Source organism: Electrophorus electricus, chromosome 8 (assembly GCF_041902795.1).
Source record: "Electrophorus electricus isolate QZ-2024a chromosome 8, ASM4190279v1, whole genome shotgun sequence".
Lineage (NCBI taxonomy): Eukaryota > Metazoa > Chordata > Actinopteri > Gymnotiformes > Gymnotidae > Electrophorus > Electrophorus electricus.
The window spans coordinates 21,479,806-21,497,480 of NC_137504.1; the positions used below are offsets into that span (position 1 = coordinate 21,479,806).

At 50.0% G+C, this 17,675-nt stretch overlaps 1 protein-coding gene across 19 annotated transcripts in view; it reads right to left on the minus strand.

Moving 5' to 3' along the window:
- Positions 1-224: 224 nt before the first annotated feature.
- The window catches only part of tspoap1 (TSPO associated protein 1), a 69,230-nt gene continuing 51,779 nt past the window's right edge, over positions 225-17,675 (minus strand). For 7 of the 19 annotated variants that reach the window (XM_081718715.1, XM_081718720.1, XM_081718719.1 and 4 more), the window contains 17 exons: positions 17,186-17,292; positions 16,918-17,027; positions 15,927-16,769; positions 14,088-14,239; positions 13,495-13,977; positions 12,438-12,833; positions 11,974-12,132; positions 10,866-11,618; positions 9,939-10,032; positions 8,027-8,157; positions 7,708-7,876; positions 6,518-6,586; positions 5,452-5,505; positions 4,272-4,378; positions 4,054-4,125; positions 3,695-3,814; positions 225-2,773 (listed from right to left, as the gene is read on the minus strand). In XM_081718715.1, the coding sequence (XP_081574841.1) occupies positions 2,498-2,773; positions 3,695-3,814; positions 4,054-4,125; positions 4,272-4,378; positions 5,452-5,505; positions 6,518-6,586; positions 7,708-7,876; positions 8,027-8,157; positions 9,939-10,032; positions 10,866-11,618; positions 11,974-12,132; positions 12,438-12,833; positions 13,495-13,977; positions 14,088-14,239; positions 15,927-16,769; positions 16,918-17,027; positions 17,186-17,292 (4,095 nt within the window). In that variant the 3' untranslated portion in view covers positions 225-2,497. The other 12 variants (XM_081718718.1, XM_081718716.1, XM_081718730.1 and 9 more) reach the window with 10 other exon arrangements.

Below are 17,675 nucleotides of genomic sequence, written 5' to 3' on the forward strand. Positions count from 1 at the left end.
GAGATGCTGCATCGGGAAGTACAGTGCAGTCATCCATAAAGTAGAAAGCACTACTAAACCCCTCGCCACAGTGTAGTGTTTCCTACTTTATGGATGAGTGTACTGTTGGCTACTGGGAACACACGCTACGAACCAAGGAGAGAACCCCCAACATGGAGGACGTGTGGAAAGAGAAAAGGGGAAGTTGCTTTGTTTCATAAGGCTGTGTGCAGCTCACTGTGTCTGTGTAAGCCCACATGAGCTGTCTGCACACCATCGAACAAAGCTGGGGGCCAAACAGACTTCACCTGCTCAAACTGTAACACTGCTGTAGAACCTTTTAATTACTGATGCCATGCTGCTCAACACTTTACATTTTTGGATTATTGTTTTTTTGTTGTTGATGTTTATTGATTCTTAAACTGTTAAACTTCATTAATAAAAATAAAATAAAAAAAGAATGAATTACTTTGTGTCTTTGTTAAATTGTAGCAGTAGGTACCAACACACATTCTCTTCTCATGCAAAATCACCCAGAAACAGTAGTATGAAGATTTTATGTGAAAATAAATTTTATTTCTGTAAAAAGGTCCATAGTAAATGACAATGGCCCCTTAATAGAGCAATAAGGATGACACTCGTCATCAGTAATGTCGGTTCAGCATGCAAAAACAACAAAAAGAAAAAAACTAAATTCTGAAAAACTAACAAAAATGAAACCATATTTACAGATGAGCTTCAAAAACTGGTTACAAAAACCTCAGCTTTACAAAAAGGCTCAGCGTTTCAGTTTTCCGGAGGAGGCGGAGGACAAACACAAGATTAGAGACTCTCTTGCTGCACGAAAACACCACACCTCAAAAGAACCAAGCGGCCGCACTGACTGCTGAGTGGCATACAGCACACACACCAACGGCCACAGCGGTGCTCGAGCTGGGTCAAACACGGCCTCCGGCGCAGCTGGTGCCCGGAGCAAAAGCAATATAACAAATATGTTGTACAGACAAACGAACAAATAAACGGCAGGCACTATAAATACATAAATAGATTAATAAATAAGGCTGAATACGGATGTAACACCGTCATGCATGCGGTCAGCAAAAGTACGAGAGAAGTAAACACTTAAGACTAAATTATGTCTTGTAAGGCTATTAGTCACTGTGACCTAATGGATTCCTGCCTAAAGGACTCCTTCCTATCTACAGAACCGCCCGTATTCAGACTCCAACTCCTAGCCAGCTGGTGTTTGATTACTGGTTTCCCAGCCATCAAATCATCATGGTAACCATGTGCAGCACCTAAAGGCGTTGGCAAGCGTGAGACCCAGGGGTCTGAATCAGCCTCCGCGCCTCAAGATGAGCTGAGACCTCCTCAGCACACAGCTGAATGACTACCAGGTGAACCTGAGAAAGGATCTTACACAAGCCCTGTAGCTCCACAAAGAGAACTGCAGGTAAACAGACGGACACTGACAGACATTATGCATCAGATGTGGTCACCTAGAACAGAAATATGTCTGACAATGTGTGTGTGTGTGTGTGTGGGGGGGGAAATACTGTACATCAGACTGCCGAAACACTGAAAGACCGATTTATTTATTCATTTATTTAAACTCTTTGGGGTGTAGACGCAACGCTTTCAAGTCAGAAGAAAACATAAAAAAATAATGCTTTCAAAAGACAGAGCTTGTGCAAGAACAAATGGAATTTTCTATTCCTTACACACATCTCTCACAGCCACTGGCACGCCAGCAGTGGCGCTGGGCCGACCTTGCGCTTCGACAACGGAGACGGCGCGTCCGCGTCTTCCTTGTGCGGGCGGCCTGCAGAAGCAGACTTCTCCAGAATCAGAGGAAGCTCCCTTACACATTCTGAAGACCACACCACGCTTCGGAGCACAGAAGCCTGCGCGTGCCTTTCCTTTGAGTTTAGAGCCTTCTAACAGACAGACACTGAAAAGATGGCCTCAGATGTGTGGATTCAGCTAGATCTTTCCCCACACAGCAAGATTAGTCCTAGAGAGCAACAAGACAGCCAGCGAGGAATATCCAGTCTTTTTATTAAGGTTCGAGTTTCTAATCAAAAGTTTTGTGTCAACATTTATCTTGGCAAGGAAATGGAATGACCGAGGAGAACTCTGCAGGAGTCAGTAAACCCAGGAGTCTTATTATTGTGCCTTGACTCCCCACTCAGAACGCCCAGCACCCTGGAAGCTGCCACCTTTCTGTTCGTGCATCTGATATAATTTGGATGTAACACAAACATTCGAGTGTCTGATAAGCTTTTGAAGCAAAAGCGAGTTGAAGCGCACCGTCGCTGTGGTGGCAGTTAGTGCCGCCTCCGGACACCGAGGGCAGCGGTCGGACAGAGGGAATGACATTAAGACAGTGTGCTCCTACCATGCCAGGCACTCGCACTAACCATCCACGCGCAGACACACACACATCCAAACCAGCGGCAACATGGGAAAAAGTGCAAGTGGCAAATTATTCAGGATAACAGCCTCGTTTTTCCTTCTTTTATTCTCTCTTGCTTGAGCCCAGCTTCTTGAACAGTTTCTTCCCTTTGGAGAAGAAGCTTTTTTTTTTCTTCCCAGGGGGGGAGGCGTCAGTGAGGGAGGGGTTATCACCGGGCGGGAGCAGGGTGGCGACGGGGGCTGGCGTCGCGGATGGGTCTGGCTGGGGCTCCAGCTCCGGGTCAGGGCTTGCCCGCGGCTCCGGCCCGATCAGGAGGCCCTCCTCAGCGGGGGTGGGCGCTGGATCAGTCAGCTCCGACGACGAACAGCGGTTCACCTTCTGGGCAGACAAACGCAAGGGCCAAACATGCACCTGGCGTCAACAGTGGCTGGTCACGTACGGCAAAAGGCAGCAAAAATGATGCGATGAGTTTCAAATTTTGCCCTAGCAATTGCAACTTTTAACATTTCTTTTAAGTTAAAAGTCACAAATGGAAGCTGGCTCCCTGACCTTAAAAATAAATAAATATCCTTCAGACAGCACTTTCGCACACCATGTAAAACCAAGCACATCGACTATAGCGCACTGGGAGGGACACATGGTCCAGCCATCAAACTCTGCTCAAGCTCAGTTAGTTTCAAGGAGGAAGCGAGGACGTGTAGGAAACATCCTAGGGTTCTGTAGCAGGGACGAGGTCACTAGGTGGGAAAGGATGAAAGGGCAAGGTTCAGGACAAGCCACAGCCCGGGGCAGTGAGCGCTACAGCAGGATATCAAGAGTAGGACACTTACGGTTTAAAGTGCATCACTTTCCTTTGCCTGTACCCCACCATGCAGGAACAGAACACACACACACACACACACACACACACACACACACACGCACACACACACACACGCACACACACACACACACACACACACACACACACACACACACGCACACACACACACACGTATGCCGCACAAACAGAATCGAATGAGACATGCGAAAGTGACGAGGCCGCATAGAGCAAACAATGTCTGAAGAGAACTTGCAGGTGTGCGGAGGTGGAGGAGAACATCTGTGTGAGACACTCCAGGTGTGCAGCACCTCAGGGTTTATAAATGATACCAACTTATATATATAACCAGACACGGGAGTCATCTTAATTCAATTAATCTAAAGATGTCACACTGTGAACGTACAGGCGAACACACACAGATACACACACACACCTCCCTCTTGGGCACGCACACACATACTCATGCGTGCACCTACCGGCAGGTCTCTGTAACTGTCTGCTACGGCGTCTTCTGCCGCCGCCAAGACCTCAGAAGTCTCGGAAAAGGCCTGCAGGAAGTTGGAGGGCACCAGGCCTTTCCGCCCATTCAGGTCTCCCTGCGGTGGCAAAAAACAAATTCCATCATGCACTGCTTTGCTCTGCCAATCATACAGATGGCTGATTTCTGATTTTAGTGTCTAATTCACTCCCGTGCAGTGCTCAACCACAGCAGAAGTGCGAGAGAGGGAGTGGGGAGGCAACAGAACCCTTTTTTATACACATCACACTTCTTTGAGATGAAGGCCAGGCCAGGAAGGAGGGATGGGACTGCAACGCTCTGCAGAGGGCCACTCACATAAAAGAAGCCGTCATCGTCCATATCCCCCAGCACGTAGATTACGTCCCCAGCCCTGAAGGTCAACTCAGCCTGAAGGGGGCAGCGCAGTAGAGAGAACATATAGCAGGCGTCTCAACGTCATACAGAATGAAGGCTTGCTGGCGATACTATTTTTGTAGGGGAACAGTTTTCTGGTGTATCTGTAACTAAGAATTGTGTGTGCGGTGTAAGGTCACCTCAATGTCAGCGTTTGGGGAACTTTCACTTGGGTCATAGTCGAAGATGGCTACCATCCTGCGTGGTGCAGGGTTTTCCATGGCAACGGCACAGTGTCTAGTGTTATCTGTCAAGCAAAAGGCAAGAATGTAAGTGGGTTTCCATGGATGCAGTGGGTGTGCCTTTGCCTTTGGATGATCAAACAGTTACTGTAAACAAACCATACGGGCAGGTGTTGACAGTAAACGATCGATGCACAAGGTAGAAGACAAGATGAAAAAATGAATCAATACACGCACTACAAGGCATAAACACAGTAGTAATGCTTTATGAAGTTAACACTCAGACTACTATAGTGCAATGAGGTAGAAATCCCATGTAAGTTACAAAGCAAGTCTGTGTTGGCAAAAGATGAGCACTTTTGACAGTGGATTTCAATTCTGGTAGGTGAGGGGTAATGACTGGTGGTGAGGGGTGATGACTGGTAGGAGATGGTGATAACTGGGAGGAGATGGTGATGATGGTGATGACTGGTGGGTGATGGTGATGACTGGTAGGAGATGGTGATAACTGGGAGGAGATGGTGATGATGGTGATGACTGGTGGGTGATGGTGATGACTGGTAGGAGATGGTGATGATGGTGATGACTAGTGGGGGGTGGTGATGACTGGTGGTGAGGGGTGATGACTGGTGGGTGATGGTGATGACTAGCAGGAGATGGTGATGATGGTGATGACTGGTGGGTGATGGTGATGATGGTGATAACTGATAGGAGTGGTGATGATGGTGATGACTGGTGGGTGATGGTGATGACTGGTGGGTGATGGTGATGACTGGTAGGAGATGGTGATGACTGGTAGGAGATGGTGATGATGGTGATAACTGGTAGGAGTGGTGATGATAGTGATGACTGGTGGGTGATGGTGATGACTGGTAGGAGATGGTGATGATGGTGATGACTGGTGGGTGAGGGTGATAAGAAGGTTCCAGCCCCAAACCCCCAGAGCTCATGCCACTCATAAGTCAGCAGCAGAAATGTGATGAAGCCAAAAGGCTTTGGAAAGTGGGACTGCATGTTACAAGGCACAAACACACTACGCATGCACTCAGCCTGCAGCGCACATGCATAGAACTGCTCGCCCATGCTGCAGAGAGAGGACCCCTGAAGTCGGGGATGCAGATACTCAAAGGGGGCAAACCTTGGCCAGAGGCATCGACAAAGGAACTGACCTCCCACTCTCCAGCAGATTCCACTGTAGGGGGGAGGGGGAGAGGGGGGGTTAGAGTCAGACTCCTAGTGCCCCAGCGGTCTTGACTCAAAGGAGGAACGGATTAGGTCTTGCAGGGTAAATGAACAAAACACCTCTAAACCAAGTGGCTGAAATGACCACTAGAGAATTTAGGGAACACACACGCATACACATTCACACATACTCACTCACGCATACACACTCAGCACCAGAAACAGATGAAATGAAGCCGACCACAGGCAATTCAGGGATAGTTAATAACTACATTATTTCAAGGCGACAATCATTATTAAATGTTAATGTACAGTGTTATGTGGGTGACATAATCCAACTACAGTCAAAGGAAGCTCTTTGATGGCTTAAATCTTAATTCAGTCTTAGTCTTTATTTATAAGGAAGACTGTGTATAGCACATTATCTAAGAAATGTTACAAGTATGTCCTTTAATGATGTAAATGTTACGAGTATGTCCTTTACTGATATTAATGTTATGAGTATGTCCTTTACTGGTGTTAATGTTATGAGTATGTCCTTTACTGATATTAATGTTATGAGTATGTCCTTTACTGATATTAATGTTATGAGTATGTCCTTTACTGGTGTTAATGTTACAAGCATGTCCTTTATTGATGTAAATGTTACGAGTATGTCCTTTACTGGTGTTAATGTTACGAGTATGTCCTTTACTGGTGTTAATGTTACGAATATGTCCTTTACTGGTGTTAATGTTACGAATATGTCCTTTACTGATATTAATGTTATGAGTATGTCCTTTACTGGTGTTAATGTTATGAGTATGTCCTTTACTGATATTAATGTTATGAGTATGTCCTTTACTGGTGTTAATGTTACGAGTATGTCCTTTACTGGTGTTAATGTTACTTGTATGAGAATCCTCCTGTGGTCAGGCTTTCAGAGGTTAACACATGGTGGCAAGGAGCAAATGCGGGGTGTACGGGTGGGGAGACGAGGACGGAGACGGAGACGGTGACGGTGAGAAGGGGCGGAGACACACCTTTCTTGGAGCGTCTAGGTTTGGGCGGCGGGGCTGGGCGGTGCGGAAGCAGAGTGAGCGTGCGCGCGCCTTGATGGAAGTCGGAACAGGAGGGGGAAAAAAAAGAAAGAAACCAGACGACACAAGCACACAAATGAGAAGCCCCAAAAAATGTGTGAAAAAAAAAGAACGACAATGACAAGAGCAAAACCAAGAACAAGAACAAGAACAAAAGAGATTGGTGATGCTGCCGGACGGTAGCCCTGAACGTCAACTTCATCGAGGGCAGGTTCAGCAACGGGTGACGGCACAGGGCGGGAGAGCGCTGAACAGAGCATTCTGGGAAAACAGGATTCTGCTTTCTCGGCGCTCGGCAGCGCTGGGGCTTCAGTGAGGCTCCTTTACTGAGCCACAACTCAGACACATCTGAGACACTAGCAGTGGTGGCCAAATGGCAACAGAAACAGCCATGACAGCAAAAAACTAAACCTGAAGCATTTGTGTGTGTGTGTGTGGGTGCATGCGTGGTTTAGCACTTCTCTGAAATGACTGCGAATGAACAGGTTAGCAGAAGCACAGATGACGTTCATGACAATTTGTCACTAAGAAAGCAAAAGCACAAATACCAACAAATGATAAACAATCACATACAATAAGCAGTAATAAACAAGTCACAACAGGGCATAATACAGAGAGGTCTTGAGTCAGCCATACACACATCCAGGAGACGCTAGCGCCCCCCCATCCTAACATGGTTGTGCTGTCTGACATTGGGAGCACTGCTGACTGACAAAGGAATGACCAACAAGTCTTTCTCTGGAGGTCTCCTACACAGACAGGAGGAGAGCAGTTTGCCCCGGATGTCTGGCTGGTTGAATCGTGGTCTCAGCTTCACAACACGGTGCCATAAAGTGTATGTACTAGCTTCTAACACTTTTCAAATGACCAACAACTACCAATCTGATTTTGGGTTTAGGGTCACGCTGATGGTTTTAGCCCTGAGTCTCTGCTGTTTCAGCAAAATGTTTATCAGGTGACAAAACAAATCTGCTGAATTTTAGTGAACTGATGACCCATTATGATTGTTATAACCCTCCATTTATTGACTGAGTCATTTATTAAAAAAACAAAAACAAACAGTGTACCTGGTGCTGGCTGGTTGTTACAGCATGTGGGTGGGGACTTGTGGGACGAGTGACAGTGAAACATACCTATCTTCTCCATGGAGGCGTCGGTGGACAGGAAGCCCTGCTGCAGCAGCTGGTCCCTGGTCTCTTCGTCGTCCACCTGGATCTCAGACACCATGTTACATGGCACGTAGCCATGGCGACCACCCGACTTGCCCCGGTAAAAGCCATCTGCGTCTTTATCGCCGTAGACCTGCAGGACCGAAGAGGTGAGGAAAACAAGGCATGTTGCTGGATTCACTAGATGAACTCCTGAACTCAGACTGGTCTCAGGTCAGTACAAAAAGACCAAAACAAGACCCCCAACTCTTCTAAAAGCACACAGCTGTAGAACATCCCATGCCTTAATGATTTGGCCCTCCCTAAAGGGAAGCTCCTCCTCTGAAGCATCCCGATTAGGTGACATCGTCGCAGGATCATATGGGAAGAGGGCCACGAAGATCCTCACTTCGTTTTCACCCACTGGCCTCGAAACTGTGACATTTGAAAGAACACGCATGCACACACACACACACACACACACACACACACACACACACACACACACACACACACACACACACACACACACACACACAAAGAGTTTGGTGTAAAACAGGGACATGCTAGCTAGCCCACATCCTTAAGTGAGCCACTCCGCGTAAAATCCATAAATGCTCATTATTTTGGCTGCTGTGTATGTGCTTGCACGCCCCTTCTGGGGACAGTATGAAGGCTTCTGTAATGCAAGTCTATTAGCAAAATAACAGGAAATCTGACCATTTAAACTCTATATCTACTACTCTATATTTTCTGTAGTTTTCTGAGGAAGAGGCTACAGCATTGTTAGTAAAACCAGCAAACGCGACTACAAGTCAACAAGGTGTGCCTGGCTAAACGGTAGCCTGCAGTGCACGCCTCACTTCTTTCAACTAGAGAGGCACTTTGAGAATTGCTGCGCTGTATTTTTGGAACCCAAAAAATCCGATTTAAATTTATGTGTAATTATTGTGTATGCTTAATTTTGTTTTTGTCAGCAGGAGGCTGGGTATTGCACAATGCTGCTCTGTATAACTCTGGGTCTCGCTGAAAGTGCAACACATCATTAAGGAGATGCGAGAAGCAAGGATTTCAGCTCCTGAACTGCGCATGTGCACGCACACATGCACACACACACACATCTCGTTAGACCAGAGTGCACTAACTGTAGCGATGGCAGGTCTTGCTCAGAGGCTTGGCACTTTCACATCCCTGTGAGAACGTGTGTATGTGCGTGCTCATATGTCGTTTACTCTAAATAGACACTGGGTAATGGCTTCAGACATTTTTAGTCACAGCTGTGAGCTTGAAAGTGTTTGTCCAAGAGGAAGAGAAAGAGAAGCTTAAATGTGTGTGTGTGTGTGTGTGTGTGTGTGTGTGTGTGTGTGTGTGTGTGTGTGTGTGTGTGTGTGTGTGTGTGTGTGTGTGTGTGTGTGTGTGTTGGAGTCAGTGTTTGAGAGACAGGGTCTGTTTGTGAGAGACAGGGCCTGTTTGTGCACAACAACAACAAAATAAAGTTTAGTAAGGGGTCTTTGTGTTTGCACCTAATGTATACAAAAGAATAAAGTGTGAATATATGTGTGTGCATATGTTCAAACGAAAATGTCAGAGTAAGATGAAATGAAAGACCAGACAAAGGAAGTGTGAAGAAAGTGTATGAATAGAAAGAGACAGAGAGAGAGAGAGAGCTAGAGAGAGAAAGAGAGAGATATGACGCAGTGCTACACAAAAGTAGTTTCATGGCGGGCTAGTCTGGGTTACTATTTTCATTACTGTCACTTCCTCCTGTCTCATGACAAGCCTTTTTGGGTTACGTCTTTGTTCATGCTCCCTCTCTCTCTCCTTCCCCTCTTGAGAAAGAGAGAGAGAGAGAGAGAGAGAGAGAATCATCCTGCATTTAGCGCAGGCAGATGGCTGAGAGGAGCTCAGAGAATAACAATGAAATGTCTAAAAAAAAAACAGGTATCATACAGCAGGCAGAAGATGTACTGCAGAAATTCAAGGAAGGAACTTGATTTGGAGACAAAGAAGGGAAGCAAAGGTGTGAGAAACAGGCAGAGAAACAAACAGAGAAACAAACAGAGAAACAGGCAGAGAAACAGGCAGAGAAACAGGCAGAGAAACAAACAGAGAAACAGAGAGAAACAGGCAGAGAAACAGAGAGAGAAAGGTGGTTTGAATAAAGGAGGTTTAGGCCTGTAGCACTGATTGGAGGAGGGGAGGTGTGGGTGCCTTACCTCCGGGTGGCCCTGCCCCCGACCCGCTAGCTCGCAGGGAGTGTGCTCCAGGGTTGAGCCAGGCCACTCCCACATCCGCCCGCCCTGGTGCCTCCTGGGGTACACAGATGTACAGTTACTACAGCATACTGACCCCCCCCGCCCACACACGCAGGCCACACCGCAGGGAGGGGGTGGGGTCACGTGCACTGGCTCACAGACATTTTGCGGAGATTCTTTCGCTGGTGCTTGGTTTGCCTCACAGCCCCTGCCTCGCCCCTTCCCACGGACACGGACGCGTGCATCTGTACGCAGGCTTCAGGATGGACGGAGGCACGGGTGCGCCGCCACGGTAATGCTTCCCTCTGGTTTCAAAGGTTTGCCCATGTTTTGCCACTGAGCCAGCGACACACAGGGGTCCAAGCACCGCACGCCTCAAACTGTTAACACCGATGTGGGGAGAATGGAACAGGCACATGAGGAGGACTTAGCGGCAGTACTACGGACGTTGATGGGCACACAACGGGACAGGAGTCTGACAGGGGAGAAGAGAGGCGGCGCATCACAGTGAGGGAAGAGGGGAGCGTTTCCACACGCAGTAGCAGGTGCAGGCCTAAACCTTTTGCATTCACAGGCACATCCGTGTTGAAGATGTCTAGGACATCAATAGAATAACATCTATAAGAACGTAAAGGACAGGAGTGAACAACCACCATGAATATGGTACATTCCAAGAAAGTGGATAAAGACTAGACCACTGGAAATAAGTGCTATGCCATTTTTGTGCATAGGCAAAAGTGTGTGGCATCATAACTTTGCCTTAATTTTTGCTAGCAAAAGATTTCAGCCATCTCCCTTAAAATGGGCTAATCCAGAAAGGAGCTACAGCTGCAGTACAGGGAACGTAACACACACATGAGTGTCTGCAGTAAAGAGAACGTAACACACCCATGAGTGTTGGCACACTGTTGGCATGACTGGTGGCACACTGGCGGGCGGCTCCCTGCGCCATCGGGGGAGGGGCACATGGTGGCAGTTGCGCTTCCTGCCCTCCACCCACCACTCGCAACTCATCTGCTCCACCACCATCTCTCCGAGGTCAAAGGGCATTTGCTCGTCGTCGTCCGTCCCATACTCCACGTCAATTTCGGGAGCAGGACACCCGATGTGGCGCATTGTCCTGCCGCATGACCTATGTGAGGCCCCCGACAATGTGGCAGGGTCAGAGGTCATGTTGCTGTGGGGCAGGGCCTCCCTAAGGAGTCTGTCCCCATCTCGGTGAGCCTGGCGAGGCCGTTGAACCCCTGCTTCCCTTCTGCTGGACCCGATGTCTAGTCCACTGTCTGGGTCCAGCTCCGCATCCTCTTCGTCTTCATCGTCGATGGCAGCCACCATGCGGGTGTAGCGTGCTTTGGGCCGGATCTTCGCGGTCAGCTGTGGCACTTCGTCCCTGTTCTGCTGCTGAGCAGGGGAGCGTTGGCAAGTTTCGCGCCCATGCCTGTGACTTTCTCCCGGGGCAGGCTGGTACCGGGAAAGCCCCTGGCTTGGCAGCGGCCTGGAGTGGCTCTCGGACTCAGAAAAGTCCTCCTCCTCGGTCACCTCAGGGATGCTGAACAGCTTCTTGTCATGGTGGGCTCCAGGCTGGAGCTTCAGGATGTTCTCCATGAGTTCCTCATCGCTGTCCCGCTCCCACTCCTCCAACTGAGGGGTGGGGGCCACGGCCAAAACCAGGGCAAGTGGAATGGCGATCCCATCAGGTTACAGAGTGTGTAGGCATGCAAGCACACGCATGCGTGCATGGGTAAGGTAAGCAAGCATTGTGGGAGGTCAACAAGAACACAGACAAAAAAGAGAACAGAGAAGAAATGTAAAGTGGCACAACAGGACGATGATAACGCTATGCAACGGTGCCTTAAGTCTTGAGAGGCAGAAGCTCTGAAACCAAGAGAGAAACTGACATGAACTGCATTCTAGGTGTACTTTACTCTGAGTGCACGCGCACGTGTGTGTGTGTGTGTGTGCGCGCACGCGTGTGTGTACATGTGCCTCTTCTAACCTCGCCTGCTGGCCCCGAGTTGGAATTTCTGGACGTCCCCTCGGCAGCGGACTCGGAGTAGAGCTCGTCCTCCTCTTCCTCCAGGATGTCGGACAGGTCAGAGCGGCTGCTGTCGGCGCGGTAGTCGGGGGGAGGATCCAACAGGCCTCCCGTGTACACCTGCACACACAGAGAAGCGGTGTTGTGCTGGGCATCTTGTGATGCCTCGCGTGCTGAAGCGAATGATGGGTAATTGGGCATGGTGCACACTGGGCTCTACTAAAATTATTTTGAAAAGTTTGAACAACCTGTTTCCTGGAGAGCTAAAGCCCTGAAGTCGATAGGAAACCACCCACTACATGGGGACATTTGATGACTACAGTGAATTGTTGTACGCCATGTTATTCTACAGTACTTTATACCTTGCTCTGTTTGCAGCACACGGCCTTTCCTGTCCAGCAAAATGCCCTGTCCAGAAGACTGACCTTTATTTTGGGCTGAGGCTCCGGCCGTAGAAATTCCTCGATGGAGACCAGCCGGGGGATCTCCCGCCCATCTTCCGGCTCTGGCGAGGGGTTGGGCGACTGCAGCGTGTGTGCCCCAGGCGTGCTGAGTGGGTCCGGCCCCGGGCCGGTGACACTGGGCACACTGGGGATGGGTGGGGGTGTGTGGAGCTTGGCATGGGGCTCCTCTAGGAAGTCGGAGAGGGTGGCCATAGGTCGCACGGCACCAGAACGGTCTGTCTCGCTGCTGGGTTCCGCCGTCACCCGGGGGGCCCCGGGGGCCTGCAGAGTGGGAGACGCAGGTGCAGGAGCTGCTGTGGGAACACCAGGCACGGAGACTGGCACTGGGGTGGGCACAACTACGGGCACAACCACCTGCTGACAGAGAGACCAGACGGAAAGGTGGGCTTCAAGGTGTAATGGTCTCAGAAACAAGGAACAGTGGTTAAAAGGGCAGAAGAATAAGTTCTACTAAAACTTTTTGACCTGTGGCCTGGGGAGCTATACGTTTACATTTGCACAGACGCTCTTAACCAGAGTGACTCACGATTTCAATCCCGTTACAGACGCAGGCAGGTGCAGTTTTTGGAGTCTTGCCCAAGGACTCTTACTGGTATAGCGTGGTGAACTTCTCCGGACGGCAGACTGAAGCCCAGACCCTCCTGGGAGGGGCAGTGCTGGTACTCCCTACACTATACTAGCTTATACAACTATACAGCCTTGGAGTGTTTAGATCCAGGCCTAAATGATGACATCTGCCTCAGGTTTTGGATGTGCCTGGAGGATCAGGACAGTTGCTCAAATTTGACTCTGCTGGAGGTTCCATCTCCAGGAGCAGGGCTGGGGACACCATTGACAGAAGTGAAAAATCTGAATATATTGATATGCAAAGCAATGATTGCCCAACCCCCTCCTGGAGGTCCACCTGAGTTCCAACTCAACACCTGGATCAACTAAGTTAGGGAGTTAGATCAGGTGTTTTAAAAAGCACCAAAACACAAGCTAGGGTGTTATACTACTTCCTGTACTCCCCACTCACCGACGGGTTGGCACTGGCAACAGTAAGTGGCTGTGCCTCCTGTGCTGCCATGGCAACCAGCAGGGGCGTGGCCAAGGCAGGGTTTGCCCACGCCTCCGCGTAGGAGGCAGCAGGCCGGGGGGCATCATCGGTGGCAGATACATGCTTGTCGGCATAGATTCCCCTGACGGGTGTGGGCCGATGAGCATCTGGCACGTAGCCGAGTGGCATTGTGGGTGTTTTGGCAGCAAACAGAGGGTTGGCGCACACGGCAGGCTCCAAGGTGTGTGCAGAGGCATGGGCGGGCATGGGCTGGTATGGCTGAACAGAGGCACCAGCCACGACACCGGGCATCCTGGCGGGCACGTCAACAGGCACCGAGTCAGCAGACTCGCCGTGGGGAGACATGGTGCGCACGGTGATCTCTTGTGCCGCCTGGAGCGTCTGGATCTGAGACGGGCCAATCAGAGCACTGCCTGCCGTCGGGGAGGACACCTCCAACACCTACGCAACAGACAATAGAGGCAGGTCAAAACACAAAAAAAACCCCCCACATCTCAGGCTTTATTTAGACTTTTGCTGTTCATTGTACTGAAAGCTGGAAAAAAAGTCACCTTCTTCTTGTCAGCGTAAATGGTGTAGCCAGTGACGCGGACCCCGTTGGAGGTCCCGGCGGCGTCAATGGTGACGGGCAGCCAGCTGATCTGCACAATCCCCGGGGAAGGGCCCTGCTCCAGCTGCACATCCAGAGGGGCATCGGGGGGACCTGGGGAGTCAAAAGTGGGTCAAGAGGGTCAAGTGTTGCGTCTAGAAGGATCCCACTGTAGACGAAAGCAGGTCTGCAATTTCAACACGAATGAAAGCAAACATAAATAAAAGAGTAAAAATACAACATGATATGATGTGTCATGACATGTGAACTATAAATGGTACAAGTATAAAACCAAACCAGAACACTTCCCGGAAGATTACAAAAATGGCACAAGTTATACATGTATTACTGTTTACTGTCATTTTGTCCTAATAATAAGTATATGCATATGTTTAACCTATGATTAACCTAACCCCAGCAAGGTAATTTCCTCTAATGGCGGCCTATGGCTCGCATGGCTTTTACAGTATGTAATGCCCCATGTAATGCAGCTCTTGGTCACTGGGCAAATAGGTGTTCAGATCCATTAAGCTCTGACGCAGAATGATGCACTTGGGATTAGTGCCAACAATCCTCGGGATCTGCAAGCAAAGGTACACAACTTCCTACTGAAGATCACACAGCTCACCTCCTCACCTCCAACGCGCAGTGTTTGTAATTCACGCTCACCGCCTCACTTCCAACACGCAGTGTTTGTAATTCACGCTCACCGCCTCACTTCCAACGTGCAGTGTTTGTAATTCACGCTCACCGCCTCACTTCCAACGCGCAGTGTTTGTAATTCACGCTCACCGCCTCACTTCCAACGCGCAGTGTTTGTAATTCACGCTCACCGCCTCAACTCCAAAGCAGTGTTTGTAATTCACGCTCACCGCCTCACTTCCAACGCACAGTGTTTGTAATTCACACTCACCGCCTCGCTTCCAACGCACAGTGTTTGTAATTCACGCTCACCGCCTCACTTCCAACGCGCAGTGTTTGTAATTCACGCTCACCGCCTCGCTTCCAACGTGCAGTGTTTGTAATTCACGCTCACCGCCTCGCTTCCAACGCACAGTGTTTGTAATTCACGCTCACCGCCTCAACTCCAACGCAGTGTTTGTAATTCACGCTCACCGCCTCACTTCCAACGCGCAGTGTTTGTAATTCACGCTCACCGCCTCGCTTCCAACGTGCAGTGTTTGTAATTCACGCTCACCGCCTCACTTCCAATGCGCAGTTTTTGTAAATCTCACTCACCGTCTGACCTCCAACGCGCAGTGTTTGTATATCGTCATGACCCAATCATTTTGTCTACTCTGTCACTAATTGCTTTTATGTACTATAAATCACACCTTAATAATATGACAGTGTATTATTGTTGTAGCTTGGCAGATCTGCGCATTAAAAAACAAGGTAATATGTATTATGTTGTACTATATATTAAAACATACAGCAAGGATCCCTTGACGTGACATGGTGAAAAACCGGCTAACATTATTTCAACCAAAGGTATTGACTTGAGTTGCATCGTATTCATTCGCCTACTGAACCCTCACCTGCAACACCTGCGACCAATCAGAACGTTCACAGTATGCTGATCGCCACACTGAGAGATTGCTCGCTCGTTGGTATCGATACTTCAAAATCCAATTTTGCAGTACAAACAATATGAAAGGGTACAAGGTATTAGACACCCATAATGCATCTTGCAACCGCACAAAGTGTCTTATGTCCCAGGACAATGAGTAATTTTAGCATTGCTTGGCTAATGAACTCCACCCCCTGACTCTCCCTCCCCTGCCCCTACCTCATGCCTCACCTGCAACGAGGGTGGTGAAGGTGGTGACAGCGCTCCTCCGCTCCCGCGTCTCCCCGGCCGTGCCGGGTGGCCGCGACTCCACCTCCACGCTGTACCGGCGGCTGGGCACCAGGCCGCTTAGGTTTGCGGAGCAGCGGCCGGCAGCCGCCAGCTCACGCTCTTCTCCGTCCAGCAGGATGACGTGAGCCAGGCTGCTGTCGGCGGGCATCCAGCTTAGGCGGGCGGAGGTGGCCGCCACGAGCTCCGCCCGTAACTGGCTGGGCGCCGTTCCGGCGCCTCGCCCCACCAGCAGGGTGCAGCGGCGGCGGTCGGAGGCGCCGCGCACTGTCAGGCTCTGCACGGCCACGCGGTACGCCCGGTGCGCCACGTCCAGGCGCTCCAGCACCGCCTTGGTGGGGCCACCCAGGGGCACGGTTAGCCTCAGCTCCTGGTCCACGTAGACGTTGTAGCTGCAGGCGGCGGCAGCCGGCCCCGGCGGTGGCTCCCAGCCCACGATGACACTCCTCGCCAACTGCTTAATGAGTGTCAGCTTGCGTGGGTAAGGCACCGCGTCCTCCTCCAGGTCCGCGTCCAGGCCGTTCGGGAGGGTGGCGGGGAAGGGGCTGGCACCGGCCTTGGCATCGTTGGCGGCGGAGGCCTCTGTCCTGTCGGGGCCGCTGTGGACGAAGCGCAGGCGGTGGTGCTGGTGGAAGCGCTCGCTGCCACTGTAGAAGCTGCTCTCCTGGAAGGAGTTGTGGGAAAGGTCACTGGCGTCGTGCAGGTGCGCGCTCATGACGTCGTCATCCGAGACGCGCTCCACGAAGTTGGAGGGGACCAGGCCTCGACGACCGTCCATCAGCTCACCTGTAGGGGGCAACAGAGACACAGCATATAAACTGGCCAGTGTACGACTCCATTACACACACATATACATAATAACATGCCCTTATACTCATATACATAAATAACGCCCCATTATATATGCAGGACCGGGGTGTGGGAGTGAAATTACCTTCATAGAAGCCATCGTCATCCATATCCCCATACACATAGATATATTCTCCAGCTGTTAGCGGCAGCTCCACCTCTGGGTTGTCATTAGGCCCATCATAAGGGTTGTAGCTGTGCAAAAGAGTTAAGCAATAGGGGCACAATCATCTGTCTGCGAATAGGATTGGCTCCGTTTGATTACAGCTGGCTCAAAAGCTGCTGATAGGAGAGCCCTGTGCACTTTCACGCAGCACGCGGAGGCTCTGTCATGGAGACGGGCAGACGGTTACCTGTAACGGGCTATGAACACGTGAAGTTTAGCGCCTCCTCGACTGGCTGAGAATGGAGCTGGGGACACATCGATGTCCAGCTCTTCCACTTCACTGGCTGTATCCACCTGAGGCGCACACACACACACACACACACACACACACACACACACACACACACACACACACACACACACACACACACACACACACTGTTGGGGCTGTTATCCAAATATAGCTGCAGTAATGGCGCGGCCTGACAAAGAGGATGTATTTATAGACCCTGGGGAAAAAACATTTCGAGGACAAACGCGACTACCACAGCCTTCTCTGTCCCGTAAATCTGAGGATTATCTGTAGAGAGATGTATGTCATCCAGGAAAAAGCTACACTCTCATCTATGGCCGGCATCTTCAGAATCCCTGTATTAAGTGTTGTGCGACATACCCAGCAAAAAATTGACCTCAGATCAGGGCGGTATTGTAGTAATACCGCCATGCCTGTAAGAACA